General features: G+C 44.6%; 7 protein-coding genes across 7 annotated transcripts; 6 read left to right on the forward strand and 1 right to left on the reverse strand.

Annotated features, from left to right (window-relative positions):
• Nucleotides 1-1,961: 1,961 nt before the first annotated feature.
• On the forward strand, nucleotides 1,962-2,874 carry VTP01DRAFT_1442 (uncharacterized protein; the record flags this gene model as incomplete). Its single annotated transcript, XM_069379793.1, has 2 exons — nucleotides 1,962-2,005; nucleotides 2,697-2,874. 2 exons carry the CDS (start codon nucleotides 1,962-1,964, stop codon nucleotides 2,872-2,874), a joined length of 222 nt encoding a protein of 73 aa, XP_069238850.1.
• Nucleotides 2,875-3,226: 352 nt separating this feature from the next.
• On the reverse strand, nucleotides 3,227-4,019 carry VTP01DRAFT_1443 (uncharacterized protein; the record flags this gene model as incomplete). The annotated part of the gene is made up of 2 exons (XM_069379794.1): nucleotides 3,227-3,482; nucleotides 3,916-4,019. 2 exons carry the CDS (start codon nucleotides 4,017-4,019, stop codon nucleotides 3,227-3,229), a joined length of 360 nt encoding a protein of 119 aa, XP_069238851.1.
• A 129-nt stretch (nucleotides 4,020-4,148) lies between these two features.
• On the forward strand, nucleotides 4,149-5,573 carry VTP01DRAFT_1444 (uncharacterized protein; the record flags this gene model as incomplete). The annotated part of the gene is made up of 7 exons (XM_069379795.1): nucleotides 4,149-4,383; nucleotides 4,457-4,573; nucleotides 4,634-4,851; nucleotides 4,910-4,966; nucleotides 5,035-5,089; nucleotides 5,156-5,303; nucleotides 5,366-5,573. The coding sequence occupies 7 exons, from the start codon at nucleotides 4,149-4,151 to the stop codon at nucleotides 5,571-5,573; spliced, it is 1,038 nt and encodes a 345-aa protein (XP_069238852.1).
• A 1,507-nt stretch (nucleotides 5,574-7,080) lies between these two features.
• VTP01DRAFT_1445 (uncharacterized protein) lies at nucleotides 7,081-8,500 on the forward strand (the record flags this gene model as incomplete). Its single annotated transcript, XM_069379796.1, has 7 exons — nucleotides 7,081-7,306; nucleotides 7,365-7,481; nucleotides 7,552-7,769; nucleotides 7,823-7,879; nucleotides 7,955-8,009; nucleotides 8,104-8,251; nucleotides 8,323-8,500. 7 exons carry the CDS (start codon nucleotides 7,081-7,083, stop codon nucleotides 8,498-8,500), a joined length of 999 nt encoding a protein of 332 aa, XP_069238853.1.
• A 332-nt stretch (nucleotides 8,501-8,832) lies between these two features.
• On the forward strand, nucleotides 8,833-11,475 carry VTP01DRAFT_1446 (uncharacterized protein; the record flags this gene model as incomplete). Its single annotated transcript, XM_069379797.1, has 12 exons — nucleotides 8,833-9,325; nucleotides 9,399-9,453; nucleotides 9,522-9,619; nucleotides 9,687-9,772; nucleotides 9,856-9,986; nucleotides 10,044-10,182; nucleotides 10,243-10,413; nucleotides 10,477-10,554; nucleotides 10,631-10,728; nucleotides 10,802-10,910; nucleotides 10,971-11,164; nucleotides 11,232-11,475. 12 exons carry the CDS (start codon nucleotides 8,833-8,835, stop codon nucleotides 11,473-11,475), a joined length of 1,896 nt encoding a protein of 631 aa, XP_069238854.1.
• A 573-nt stretch (nucleotides 11,476-12,048) lies between these two features.
• Nucleotides 12,049-13,152, forward strand: VTP01DRAFT_1447 (uncharacterized protein; the record flags this gene model as incomplete). The annotated part of the gene is made up of 1 exon (XM_069379798.1): nucleotides 12,049-13,152. One exon carries the CDS (start codon nucleotides 12,049-12,051, stop codon nucleotides 13,150-13,152), a length of 1,104 nt encoding a protein of 367 aa, XP_069238855.1.
• Nucleotides 13,153-13,623: 471 nt separating this feature from the next.
• Nucleotides 13,624-14,652, forward strand: VTP01DRAFT_1448 (uncharacterized protein; the record flags this gene model as incomplete). Its single annotated transcript, XM_069379799.1, has 1 exon — nucleotides 13,624-14,652. The coding sequence occupies one exon, from the start codon at nucleotides 13,624-13,626 to the stop codon at nucleotides 14,650-14,652; it is 1,029 nt and encodes a 342-aa protein (XP_069238856.1).
• Nucleotides 14,653-14,879: the final 227 nt, after the last annotated feature.

Consider the following 14,879-nt stretch of genomic DNA (forward strand, 5'->3'; position numbering starts at 1 on the left):
TTTTAACCATGGCTGCTGTAGCTTTACGTTTTCTTGGAGATCTGTCAAAGGTTCTTCCAACAGCTCACTTTCATATTGCAACTCATTGAGAGCCAGGCTCTCCGGTCAAATATACTCTCTTTACTGCGCAGCCTGCTTGTTAATGTTGATGTAAATATATATTTCTATTAGTTTCTTCCATCGCCGTAAAGTCTTTGAGTACTGCTGGTTTTCCCTTTTCTTTTCCTAAGCATCGCCTCTGTCAAATTCCTTGGGGAGGGCGGTATCACATGACCATGAAAAAATTTGGTTCTTGTTCTACCGATCCAAATTCACTACTTCACTTTTATATTTCATAGTTAAATGTATGGCTTTGACGCAAGATTCTGTTTCTTTAGCTTCCACAGAATTCGTACGTACTCGCTTCATCTCTGTACGACGATTATGCGCCGACTCATCGTGCAACGTGCACGGACTCCAGCCAACGTCAATTCAAACACCGTCTGTTATGCAGAGAAAAGCGTGTTGCCACAAAGATGCTATTCAGTACGGTTTTACTTTCTTGATGTCATCCAGCTTTGGTGCGTCGGCGGGCGCGCTGTGAAGACGCTGAGTCAGAGTAAAGAGCCTTTTTCTTCTGGTCATTACACAGCGAGGTGCTCAAGGGAAAACCTCTGTTCCAACGTTTGAAAAATGAAGACAACGGAGCAATAGTCAAAGACCTTTTCAAAGGTGACAATGAAGACTCTCAAAGGGAAGATTCTATGTTGTTACAAAAGTTTTGTCCATAAACACGTTATAAACACGGACGTTCGTCGGTGCTGACTTGAACGATAACGGCCGGGCTCTGTCAAATTGTCGCTCGCAGGCATGATCAAAAAGCAGAAGGAAAAACAGTCTTAAGACCAAAAGACGTTTACACGACTTATGTTTATTCCTTCTTGAAAAGAAAAAAAGCTGAAACTATGGCAACTGCTCTTGACATTGAGTCAAGGCAATGAGGTGTTAAAAAAATTGGGACTTTCGTCCCCTTGCCCCTTACCCCTTCGCCACCTCTCGCACGATGAGTGAGGCCAGTGGATCCCCCGTGCAAGTCTGGTGGCCAGTCTCGTTGCAAAACCTGGCTCACCCACCGCAATGAGCCAGAGGGTTCGAAAACCGTGGCACTTGAAAAGATGTCCTGAAAATTCTTTTTATACCTGTTTATTTTTTTGTTTTCATGAGTTTGTGGTAACATTTTCGCATTTGGGCCTCTCTTTGGTATAGTATGAAATCTGGGCAAATTCTATGACATGGGGCAGTCAAAGGTAGTTACATTGTAGAAAAATCTCGAAGGCGTCAACAGAAAATTGACGTTCCTCGTAGGGTGCGTCTCGGAGTCTAAATCGGTCCCTGCTACTCCCAGGATTCGGAGGTTCTCGCTGCTATCATAGTATGCCATGCATTGCACAGATATTGTCCTATTAATCGCTTTAGATGTATCATTTATTATTTTGGCCAAAACAATAAGTGAGCCGCCTAACCGCAAAGGTTAAGTCATTCACATATAATACACTTTTGATCTTTACATGTTTGCTATAATTTGGACTTTCAGGCTTGCAAACCGATGTCAGAGGCTGCTCCACCTGTAAGGCGTAAAGGTGCATGGGACACCGATGAAGACAAAGAGGAACAGGCGATGAGAAAAAGAAAGAGATATTCTCACTCATATCGACTGTCAATTTCCGTGATGCAGCTCGAACTACAAGAGTCCAAACAAGAAAAAGAAAGGCTTCAGAAGCAACGACAATAAAAGGCGAAGTAAAGCGACTACAAAGAGCCAGTAACAACCAGGGTGATAATCGTAGAACTCACGAATTTCTGTGCAGAAAATTGAGAGAATATATGGAGGAAAGATTTGAAAAATGGCGTGTAGAAGGGAATAGAGGAATGGGCAAGTTCCACTTATTTCAATATCACAAACTGGACGTTGAATGTTTACCATGCGTGCACTTCACCATGGTGTAGAAGGAGAGGATTGGATGGAGTAGAAGAAGATATTGGGGATGGAGAAGAAGCTGGTGCATGCTTTGTAGGGATTACTAGGAGTGGCCCAAAAAAATATTACAACAAACGCTTGTGATTTTCAGAACTTATCAGAACTTATCCGAACTTATCCGTACCGGCACTCTAAGCCAGAGAGGAGCTGTAGGCGATCTGACAGATGGAGTGTAGAGAAGTTGAGGAGAAGAAGACCTGAATAAAGAGGAGGAGGAGGAGTAGCTAGCCTATTTTTCTTTGTTCGGTATGTCCTTATATTCTGTGATATCTTCAGTCCATCCACCACAATAATAGGATCATTTTCGTCTTGAATGGAAATATCATCCAGTAGCAGCAAGTGAGCGATGCAAGGGAAGACGAGCTCTATTTTTTCATTCGAACCGACCATTGCTTTACTGATAGAAGGAGAAGGAATCAGGCTAAAATAATGATTAGGTTTACCCAATGGAAGGGCTAACAATTTCGCAGGCAGCGAATGTTACTGCTTTGAGAGTCCCAACGCAATCGCGGGGAAGTAGAATTTTTTTCGCTGACCTTCCATTACTAAGCTGCAGACCAAGTCAAAAGATAGCGAAACTTGCAATTAATCACCTCAATTTTATTATCTATGCAGGGCGAATAATTGACCGTGACTCAATTCTGGACCTTATACAAGAATATACTGATTACTGCGGTAGAATGAAACCGCTTCCAGACTGGGTTATGCAGGGTGCCATTGCCTGTATTCGAGGACGCAGCAACAAGGTTCAGCAGATCTTGGAGCAGCTGATACGTCACGAGACACCCTTGGCGGCTGTGTGGCTGCCTGACTGGAGTGGACAACGACAACAGCAAATCACCAGCAAGGTAGCATAGAAGCGCGTATCGTGGACCTGGGAGAGCGACAGTCCTCTTGAAGCAATATCCACATGTCTTTGTTGTATTGTATTCAACGATGGTGTACAATTTGTCTGGCTTAGGTGCCTTGAGGGTTTGTCCGAGCTTTTTAAGACTTCCACTACATGCATGACCTTTGACTCTGCTGTTTACTGGTTCCCAGTTATCGAGGAAATGGATGACTGATGTCTTCTTCTCTGGTTCATTTGATAGAAAGAATTTCCTCGGAATTCCCTGGTTCGAGCTTGCTTGACATTTGTTTCTTGTCCCTGGTCTCGTAGCGCTCGATGAACCTTTCAAAAGGTAGCATCGATCAACCCTGTTTCGAGTTCTACTGGTTCAACGTTGTATCGATATCAGCAATCTGATCAGTATCCTCTTGCAAAGCTTCAAAGCGATTGATGTCTTCAAATAGAGATCGTATCCTCCTTGTAGATATCGTTGCGGTGGTGGCACGGCCAGGATCAATACCCGTGATTCCGGCGTTTCGTTGTCCTTGCAAATGCTCATAGAGGAGTTCTTGTACCAAACCTTCACCAGATAAATTGTTGGAGCAAGGTAGAGGGGCATCGTGGCCTTTCAGTTTTCTGTTCAGGTGATATAGCTTGTTTGTTTCAATGCAATGGTCTCCTCTTCCTCTTGAATCTCTAGATAGAGAGAGTCGGCTTTCCCGCGTGCTTCTTTCAATTGTCTATATAAGGTTCTGTTCCAGTCATGTTGTTTCTCTGCTGTTCTCGATTTGTTGCCGGCATCAGCTCTCTCCTTCTCCGCTATTGTCAGTTTACGTCTGTAAAGCCAACTCCGTTATACTCAACGTTTCTATCAGAAAGAGGTCGTCCCATGAAACGCTTTTCTCCTTAGAAATATCAGGCTCCATTGCCCGATGATACTATGCGTTGGTCTTGCTGTATTCAAACAGAATTGCGCGACTTAAAATATCGTCCATGTTGGGCTATGCATACTGCAGTTGCTCGAGATATATTTACAAGTGATCAAGTTTCGAAGCATAAGATAACATACATCCACTTAACAATCAACCAGGTTCCGGCCTCCATTCCAGTAACTATCAGCATGAAGAAGCCGTTGCTATCCATTCTTTTGCATTCTAACCCAGAAGGCAGCATTAGCCACTGGGAAAGCTTTTGTCTGACTTTACACCGCCATCTCTGGGCATGCTCCCCCCCAAAACTGGCATCACCGCTTCATCGGGCCACGTGTACTCTTTCTTTTCCATTTGCTTTTTCCTTGTTTCTATGACATCCTTTGTCTACGCCATTCAGAAGCTGTTTAGACGGAATAGTCTGTCCAACAAGAGCTCTACCTCCTCCAAATCAAAGGCCGAGACTGCTATTGATAACAAATCCTCTTCAGTGGAACCGAATTCCAGCTCTGTCAGGAGCAACAAGTCTTCCGACCATCGTTTTGACGGAGGCCGTCGTTTCCACAACCGCGAGGACGTAGCATATGTCTTACCGAATGACGACGAAGGTGCCGTGCTAGATATTTCCTGGAACCTGATAGCTGTACATGAATCTAATCTGCCTGCCTAAATCGAAAATAGAAATTGATCGCATCCATCAGCAGCACTGGGTATTCAAGGTCGCTTTCCAGGGAAACTATGCAGTGCCTCTTAAAGAGAAGCTGGAGGAGGGTATCAAAGTTCTTGACTCGGGATGCGGTAAGAGAGGTGACACGGCTGTGGACTGAAAGAGGGGTGTTTACTAATCGCAAAAACCAGGACCAGCAACATGGACGCTTGAAATGGCAGAAACCTACCCGGCATCGCAGTTTTACGGCGTTGATGTCTCGTCTGTCTTTCCACAAACCATCAAACCAGCCAACTGTCACTTTGAGATTTCCAATATCGGCGAAAGTCTTCCTTTTCCAGACAACTATTTCGACTTTGTCCATCAGCGCTTGTTGCAGATGGGTTTGACAGCTTCCGATTGGAACACGGTAGGACAAGCGCGGTAATACGACGGATATTTCTTTTTAGCTGACTTTTAGTTTTTAGGCTTTGAAAGAACACATGAGAGTTGTGAAACCTGGCGGTTGGGTAGAAGTGACAGAGGTATTGTGAGAAGAAGGACATACATTTTGTCTGTATTCATATTGCTCATCACTATATGTGTGGTATAGTTCGATATTGAAGCCGAGAATTTGGGACCAAAGACGCGAACGCTCATAGATGCATGTAAGTCATGGAAACTTAATGTTCATCTTCCAACGAGGGATGGCTAAACGTTTTGATTCTTTTCAGTCATCGAGGTGACTCGGTTAAAAGGTTTGGTCCCTGACGTCGCACCCAAGTTGGTCGACATGCTCAAAAAGGCAGGCGCTTGCAACGTGCAGGATACAGTTGTGAGGATTCCCATGAACCACAGTGGCAAGCTCGGTGCGCTGTTTTGGTAAGAAGGAAGAATGCTTGGCAATTGAGAATAGTTCCTCAACCATTTGTTCCTGGTCACAGGGACGACTTTAAGCAAGCTTTTCAGGCCTTGCAGCCAATTCTGGTTAAAAAGAACGCGGAGTACGGGAACAATGACAAGTTTCTTGCGTTTTTAGCGGAATGCGGAGAAGAATGTAAACGCAACATGACTGGTATGCGATTCCATCGAGCGACAGGACAAAAGCCTGCGAGGCCAAGCGGCAATGATCCTTATACCTCCTCCACTTGATTCCAAATAACAGCAGTCATACACATAATACATATACCGTCGTAAACTTTATACGCCTATATCTAAATTATCTATGTACACTTTTTCCCAAAAGTATGTCGCATTTTGTGAAATTATATAATACATTTATACACCAAAACGACAAATTGCAGCGACATTAATTTTTGGAAAAGGTGTGGTGTATGTTTCATCCCACCCCCCACTTGCTATGCCTATACAGGAATCAAGTACAAACTTCGTAATAAGATTAGTCTCCTGGTGAACCTTACTAACACCATATATGACAAGTGCAATCTGCATTTATCTCCTGCACTGTGCCTCGATGTGATGAATCATCATCTTTGCATTTCAGCACAATCATACCAATCTCTTGCTTTAGGATTCTGATGATATGCACTTTCTGAATATGGGCAAGGCTCTAGACATTAGATCTCGTATTGCGCCATCCTGATTTTGTTTAAATTCCTTATTAGGGAACGAAATCTTCCTTTGTGGACATATTGTGATTAGCCGATTCATTGCTTTGATCCTATTCAGTCTTGTAAAATCGATTGTTGCTTTACAAATATACGTTGGTTTGGATCCAAGAAGAAGCGCGGGATATTTCTGCTTCTGGATATGCATCACTCGCAACACTTCAATGCTTGTTTCAGATATTTTCTCTCAGATACCACATGCCTCCGACGCGCACGGCGATTGAGTATCCTCACTCCGGCCGAAACTGCTGACACTGCAACGCGGCAACAAAGACCAACGAGAAAAAAGAGAAAAAAACAATATGACGAACAAGATTAAAATTGAGTGGAATGATGCGGTTTAGATATATTGCACAGACAATCAGGGCTTGTTCGACAAGCAAAGCATAATCTGTAATCCTCTTTTCACGATTTAAGGCTCTTACCTGTGTTTTGTAAACCAGTGTGCCTTTCAACTCCCAACAGCATAATTTTCTATGTGTTAAACTCAATCAAATGTATTGAAATGAAACCTCATCTGAAAATGTATGCAAGCATACTTGTTTCAAGGAGAGCTCTTATTTTCAGCGACTTTCGTTCCTGTAAACCAGCGGTCTACCCAGTTCCAGGATCCGGGTCTGGATCGCGCTGACAATGCATGGTTTATTATGATCGGATTGATTAAATGCTTTCCACAGCCTTGATCTTAATATCTTAAATGCTTAAAATGTTACAACTGATGCGATGTAGTTCCCCAAGAAGATCGATTGTCTGCACAATGTTTGGGAGATAAAGAGTTACCCACTCAATGACCTTTGAATGCAAAGTTGATCCTTGACAAACTGCAATTTCAGTTTCTTCAGGAATGAGGCCTAGTCGTGCAGATAACTTTTTGTGTAAAGGCCCACTTTAGATGTGGAACCATTCATCGCGGATATGCACACAAGAGAGAGTTACACCATGGGCCCGTGGACGCACAACACAGGAGATTCTCCGAACTTGGTTTCGAGATTACAAAATTTTAACCTTTCCAGCTTCTCCAAACCTACCTTATGCCTTCTTTTGCTGTTCTTGTACAGTCGCTTTTTAGGAAAAGGAGCAAGAAACGTGCAAACAAAAATAAGCTTCAGCGGGATATGGCATCTGTTACAGCTTCCTCAGCAGCTTCCTCATCACCTTCCACCAGCAACACATCCGGCAGTCAACATCGTTACGATAGCGGTCGAAGATACCAAAACGTCGAGAATGTAGCGTACGTGCTTCCCAACGACGAAGAAGGTAGTAAACGCAGCAGGCCCTCCTTGCAGCAGCGCTACTCACTAGCGTATTAACTCAGAAATTGACCGCATCCATCAGCAGCATTGGCTCTTCAAAATCATCTTCAATGGCAACTTTATTGCACCGATAGAGGATGAACTACAAAAGGGCATACGCGTGATTGACATTGGATGCGGTAAGAACAAGGATGCAGCGGTATCTCCGAGCGAGTAACCAACACCATCCCTCTCGTCCTCCTCCTCCAGGGCCTGGCACTTGGACACTCGAGATGGCAGAAGCCTATCCACATTCGAGTTTCGTCGGTACCGATATTTCGGCTGTGTTCCCCGAATCTATAAAACCAAAGAATTGCCATTTCGAGATCGCGAACATTGGCGCACACCTACCATATCCAGATGATCAGTTTGACTATCTCCACCAGCGCATCTTGACTTTGGGCCTCACTGCGGCCGAGTGGGATAACGTATGTAATGTATCTCTAAAATGGGCATGTGCAATCTAACGATCTCGCTGCAGGCCTTCAAGGAACATATGCGGGTAGTAAAACCGGGTGGATGGATAGAGTTGACCGAGGTGCATAAATATCTGCTGGAATTGCGTGGAGGGCGTCTCTATCATTAGCTTTTGTTTACAGACCATTTTCTACAGTTCGATCTGGATATTGAAAACGTTGGCCCGAAAATGAAACTGATCGTCGATGCATGTAAGTGCTCCTGTTCCTCTTTTTTTTCTTTTCATTGTTGTTTTAATTTTCAGCGTGGATAATAATGTAATCATTTTGAAAAAAAAAATTACAGTCATGTCTGCATGCGCACTCAAAGGCCTGTGTCCAAAGATCTGCCATGATCTTGACCGGCATCTGGAAGCCGTTGGAGGAAACATTGTCGATGCAAAGATATTCAGAGTCCCGCTCAATCACAGCGGTAAAGTTGGTGATATGTTCTGGTATGAAACAAAAAAAAGTATAAAGAATATTGGGGTAGCATTGAATATTAACAAACTTGTATTCCTTTTAGGGAGGACTTTATTCAGGGCTTCATGGGACTTCGACCATTTATAGCAAAAGCACATCCAGAATTTGAACAGGAGGAGGTGTATCGCCAGTACTTGGTGGATTGTGGAGAGGAGAATAGACAGAATCAAGCCAATGTACGCATGTATCGTGTAGTATGTCAGAAACCGCCGCAAGCATGAAATAGTCAACAATTCACACTTTCCCACAAACACACACATCCTTCATCTTCTGCGCTTTCTTGTTTAATTAAGAGCTTTTGATAAAGTTTAAATGAAAGCAACGAATCCAAGCCAAATGAAATTACCGAATTCGGTCACAAATGAAGTAGAATGTCGCTTTGTTGTTATTGTTGTTGTTGCCCTGAGCGCCCGTTTTTTTCGAGCGGGCAAGAATCGGGCTTTACACAAGACCCCGCTGAAAGGCAGCTTTCTCAATGGTGCATGCAGCCTTTCCTGCTTGACCCTGTTACCTTTTCCGTACAATACACCTTGTCAAATAGGCCAGACACGCAATGGAGACAGATCTCTCTAGTATTCGGATACCCTCGCCTGTGAAAAAGATACCCAACCCGGAATGGACGACGACCCAAGATGTTACTGGAGCAGATCGTTCGACAGCAGCGACGACTACTTCAGCACGACCATGGTCTTATGCATCGCCTCCGCTCAGAAAATCTATTACACCAACACTATCACCTGCGACGCAGCGAATAAGCAGCAGCTTCAGATACCAGGAAGCCGATATTGGCGATACTTTGCGACCGCTCAAGCATGTCTCGTCGTCTTCTCTGTTGCTGTTAAGCAAGTCCAGTTCGGAACCAAACTTAGTTGAAGACAAGAAGCAGCCGAGCAAACGAATATCGGATAGTCTTCCGAGTGCTGGTTTGGACATTACAGAGAATGGAACTCACAATATGCTACGGCTTGATCCGGCGGATCTTGCTCGCTTCCGGAAATGGGTCATTGGGTTCTGTATTGTAAATTTTGATCTGGAGATCGGGCAAGGTAAATTCCCAACAACAGGACAGTTCAAATGATAGATTTATTTATTTATTTATTTATTTATTTATTTCAACAGCGCTGGATTACGTCTATCCCCCAATGCAGCTCACAGATGATGAAAAGAAGAACATGTAAGGAGCCGATCGGCGAGGGAAACAGATATACGGTTAACACAGAACGGCGCTAATCAATTTTTTAGCTGTTTTTGCGCTTTTCCTGATTCCAAAGTTTTTGAAGTCGGCGATCAAGTATACAATGTTCGCGTACGTGCGAGCACCACCGGGTTAGCTGCTACAGGTAATATATTACTCTTTTGGTAATCAAGGACGACCGATCGACGTATTGATATTTATCTTTATTGAAGGACCAACAACGAGTGCCGGATTTCTATATGGCTATGTGTTTTTTCGGCAAAAGAAGGACCCGTCTATACGAAGAGGCTATTTTCAGGTAGATTAAAAACATTGATTATTACCAAGCTATCGGGAGCGGATTAATTTAGTTGCTGTCGGTTCCCGCTCACGCGCGCTCAGAAATCATTGGTTCTGCTGTCCCGGCATCCATATGTTGGCCTGTTTTCAAGAATAGTAGCGCATCTGGGACCAGCCTTCTTTGACGCTGGGCAGCCGATGCTGGAAGCAGCGTGCATGAACATTGCCAACTGGTAAATCTATACATATGCGTCGCGGTGGATATGCAAATATTAAAAGCTATTGTGAAGGCCAGATCCGGTGGAAGGCAAGGTGCTAGATTTGCCATTCCTTGGAAATATTTTCCAAGTAGAGATATCATCACCGTACAAACCGCAGCTTTTGGAGACAACATCTTTCAACATGAGCAAGTTAGAGCCAGATACGCAGGTATGTCGGCGAATTACTGCGTGGAACGCAAAACGCGGTGCGTTGATTGTTGTTTCTTAGATAATGGCATCTATACCTGTTGGAGGACTATACCACCATTTTCGAGATATACTCCAAGACGTTTGGCTACTCTGGGAGCTCATGTTACTTGGAGAACCACTGGTCGTCATTGCGCCTGACCCAGGCATTTGCAGCGAAGCCGTCGTTTCGCTTGTAGATCTCATTAACCCGGTACAGTAGCAGATATAAATACCATCAACATTGTCTCGCCGTACTGACTGATATATCTAATAGATACCCTATTGCGGCGACTATCGCCCCTATTTTACTATTCAAGATGCTGACTTCAAATCTTTTGTTACAAAAAATAAGGTGAAGCATAATTATCTATTGAGCATGGAAGTGAAAAAAGTGGGGATAGTATCTAACTATCATTGTTTGAATGCAGCCACCATCTAATCTCGTAATTGGCGTGACTAATCCATTTTTCAACACTGCAATCGAGCATTGGCCACATATTGTACGAGTAGGGAGACAGCAATTAAGGTAGGAGCCGAGTTGGGGTTGGACAGGACGATCAAAGAAAAGAAAGTAATACTCATTTCTATCTGGTATCCAGAAAACCCGATGGTACATTAATTACTGCACATGGAAATCACACACATCCATCCCAACGAGCGAAAGCTGGTCTTTCATCGAAATCTAATGTCCTTTTTGAAGCTGTTCAGGTATAGCAAGAACGATACGCGAACAAACAAACTCTGTTTATTTAGCATTATGTATGCTAGGGCGTCACTTCTAAACGGAAAGGGACAGTGGCCAAAGACAGGCAGCTATTGAAAATGCTTGCTGAGGCCACGGTGCGGGGCCATCCTCCAGACTGGGTGCTGAACAATATATTACGGCGACATTTTGTGGACTTGACTGAAAAGTTTTTGGCGCCTTTGAATCGATACTTTGATACATTAATACCTTCCAAAGCGTAGGTTTCTGATCGACGCTGTGTCGGGATTAGATATGTGTTTTAATTGCCTTTGGCGGTGATGTAGGATGCTCCAGACGGACAGTGGACCTCCGCAGCTCAGGCCGTTCCAGACCGAGCTGTTTATGAAAATGATAAAGGACCAAGGCACCCAGGTCCCGTTCAAGTCTACCTTCAAAACTCGAACATCCACTTCCGACCCTGCAAAAGAACTCTACTCTCAGTTCTTGAAATGCGGCAACTTTGCAACGTGGCTCCAACGCCGTGCAACAGAAGCGCAGAACAAAATTAATGAACTAGATTTCCAGTAGTAGTAAACCTTTTTTTATCTAGTGGAGCATCTAAGCACATGGTTACATTGCGTACAGTTTATCTCTTGCTACTGCTAATTAAATGCAATAGTGTGCGACAACACCGGGTTTCATATTGGAAGGAAGATCTCATCCTCCTTCCGTGGAATAACATCGGAGTTGTGCCGCAACTCGAACGCCGTCGAGAGAAACAAAAAGCTCGGGAAGATTTGGGGAAATGTTGTGACGCACACACTGATCTCGTGAACAACACACCCCTACAGATTCTCTGTGCACGCGACTACCACTGCTGATAATACTTCTTTATAAACATAAAAGCAAGTAGTAGCGGCTCCTCGAAAGAAAGAAAGAGATATTGAATGAATGAACGATGTGCACGCACGTTTCTATATATAGGTACGGTGATGTCTCCAGTCGACCCGTTTTTGGCATGTTGGCAGGCAATCTTTTTTTTTACTTCACTTCATTTCTATTCAAGCTCGTTCTCTCTTCTTTTCTTTCTTTTTGCACCCCACTTGTTTCCCTTGTTTCTCTTCTTCCTTCCATCCTACTCCTACCCTCGCTCTTCCGTTCATGTCACCCTTTTCATCCAAACTGTCGAGAGTTCGTTCAGTCAAACTGTCGGCGTTTGGCCATCGACAATCGCAACGGGTACCGTCACCTAATCCTCCACAGCAACGACAGCAACAACAACACTATCGCCAACCGCCCGGTTCCACACCATCACTCAGAATACCTGAACAAGACCACAACACATCATCATCTTTACCGCGAAGTCGTAGCTGTGGCACAACAAACAGTTTCGGGGAGACATTGAAAGCGATATCGAAAGAGGCAGAAAGTGGCGAATTTGCAGACGTATTTGATTCCTTCTTCTTCAACGACAAGCGGTGTCGCAACCGTGCACTGTTCATGACTGCGCGCATGAAGCAGGCATTGCAGTCAGACATCAGTCCTCAACCTGTATTTTCCATGTCCACCCCTACTACATCGTCTATGCACTCAAGTTATCATCAGCCAGCAGCAGTAGATTGTCGGCGCGAGACAGTCTGGGATCTCATTGCGCATCGGCTGTATACCTTAAACTACCTGTTATTTGTCCTACCATCTGTATCGGAAACACGAGCTCGGTTTTTGGCGTCGCTGGAGAGCCAGTTAGCGCAGATCGGTGATGGGCAGCATGTATACCGGCGAGGAGGAATGGAAGCCCACTTTGCAGTTCGATATGTCTTGAAGAACAGACGACGATCGCTTGGCATGGCAGACTACGACGATGATGAAATTGAGGAACTGGTCGAAAAGGCACGCAAAACATTGGAGCATTGCCTGGAAAGCGAGGCAAAACTCGGACACAGCGAGCGAGATGCCATGTATGCGTTCCATGGTATGCGGATGGGTCTACTCAATACAATCGAGCCGCGGATAGAATTGGATGAGGACTATGTGCTTGCACAGCAGCTTGCACGGGCGGTCGAGGAAAATAAGCAAATGTCCAAACCGGCTTACGTTAATCCATTCGAGGACGACGATGCTGTGGTGATCGAGGATGATGATGATAATAATAATAACAACAACAACAACAACGAATATCTTGCTCCCCCTCCCCCTCCCCCTTCTAGAACGCAGCAAGTCGATAGCGGATTCTACGATCAGTACGCTGCACCTACCGTGTCATAAAATAATCGCTTTTTTGTTATTCTAGAATTAATCATCCCTATCTTACCTAATCACTCTACCTCTTTCACGCTCTACCATCCTTGTAAATAAAACCACTTTGGCATTCGCTTTTTTAAGGTTCGCGTATATAAGCAAAATATCGCAACAGGCATAGCAAAATGCTATTTTTTATCGTCCGACGCATCATTTTTTCTTGCATTAAATAGATATTCCTTAGATGAATGCAGCTCGCATAGATAGGAAAACCATTGGGTAACACTAAACCATGCATAGATGGTATTTTCGTTCCCTTTCCAGAGATCATCTTTTGGCGAACCGGGAAGTGGACCCCTCGTGACCAACCGAAATCTCGCCTGGGTTTCAATTACGATCAGTCGACAACATTTCTGCGATTTTGTTTCTTTCCGGTCCGCTGCTTACAAACCCACACCCAATCTCTCTCTCTCTCCAAACCCCCTCCTCCTTCTCCAAATGGTAGCCCAGAACATTGAAGCCGTGGTTGGCGATTCCGTCCTCTTTGTTGCTCCCGCAAAGGTTGATCAGTCCTTGCTTCTGGAAGTCAAGAATCGTGCTCAAGAGCTAGTCGGAAGCCAAGGCAAGACCGCCTTTGAAGCGTTTGAACGTGTGGCGGAAGCGCCGCTGACCAAGTCTAGCTACAGCAAGATCTACTCAAACCTCATTTCGCCCAGCATTTCCGTGCACACGCCTCATGTCTTGTCACGCTACCTTTCCACACTCACAGCCAATGGTACCTTGGTGCTGAGTGAGCCTGTTGTTTTGGCTCAAGATCTGCCTGGATCAATGTGCCCAGTCACCCGCAAGGAGTCTGAGCTCGTTTCGTTGCTCAAGCTTACTGGTTTTGTCGACGTCCAAGTGTTGAGTGTCGATCCTGTATCCGACGAAGAGCTGGCAAAGTTCATCGAGATCTGGGGAGCCGTGCGAGTAGAGCAGGGTGTGAGTGCGCTTTCTGGCAAGCTCGGTGTTGCCCGCATCATGGTCAAGAAACCTGCATACGAAGTTGGTCAAAAGGTCAAGCTCTCCTTCAAAAAGAAGGCTCCCGCTGCTGCTACTGCTCAGGAAGAGAAGAAATCAGTATGGACAATCAACGCAAATGGAAACGACGACGATGAATTGGTCGACGACGAAGCATTGTTGGATGAAGAAGATAAGGTCAAACCTAGCAAAGAAAGTCTCGCTCGACCGGATGATTGCGAAATGACCGGAGGGCGACGCAAGGCATGCAAGAACTGTACTTGCGGTCGTGCGCAGCAAGAAGGACAAGAAGAAGAAAGCAACGTTGTATCGCTCGACTTGATGGAAACTAAAGATGAAGTTGTGGAGGTTGATCCTACACCGAAAGCTGTTGGCGGATGTGGCAGCTGTGCACTAGGCGATGCATTCCGATGCTCTACGTGTCCTTTCCTGGGCATGCCAGCTTTCAACCCAGGCGAAAAGGTCACGCTTGGTGGCATGTTTGGAAAGGACGACATAGATATCTAAAGTAGTATTCCATTTTCTCCGATATATTCTGACTCTCTTACTCCCTCTTTCTCATTCCCGTATCTGCATTATCTTGCTTGTTTTTAACACTTTCGTCGTTTTTCTTGTCCTTTGAGTAAATTAGGCATGTATACATAACGATCATTTCTACAACCACTCTGCTACTCCTCGAGTTAAATGCTTTCGCAACCGTGACTACAGACATTGATTGGAGTTACAAGCTATAA

Source organism: Rhizomucor pusillus (assembly GCF_041956525.1).
Source record: "Rhizomucor pusillus strain CBS 183.67 unplaced genomic scaffold VTP01scaffold_10, whole genome shotgun sequence".
Lineage (NCBI taxonomy): Eukaryota > Fungi > Mucoromycota > Mucoromycetes > Mucorales > Lichtheimiaceae > Rhizomucor > Rhizomucor pusillus.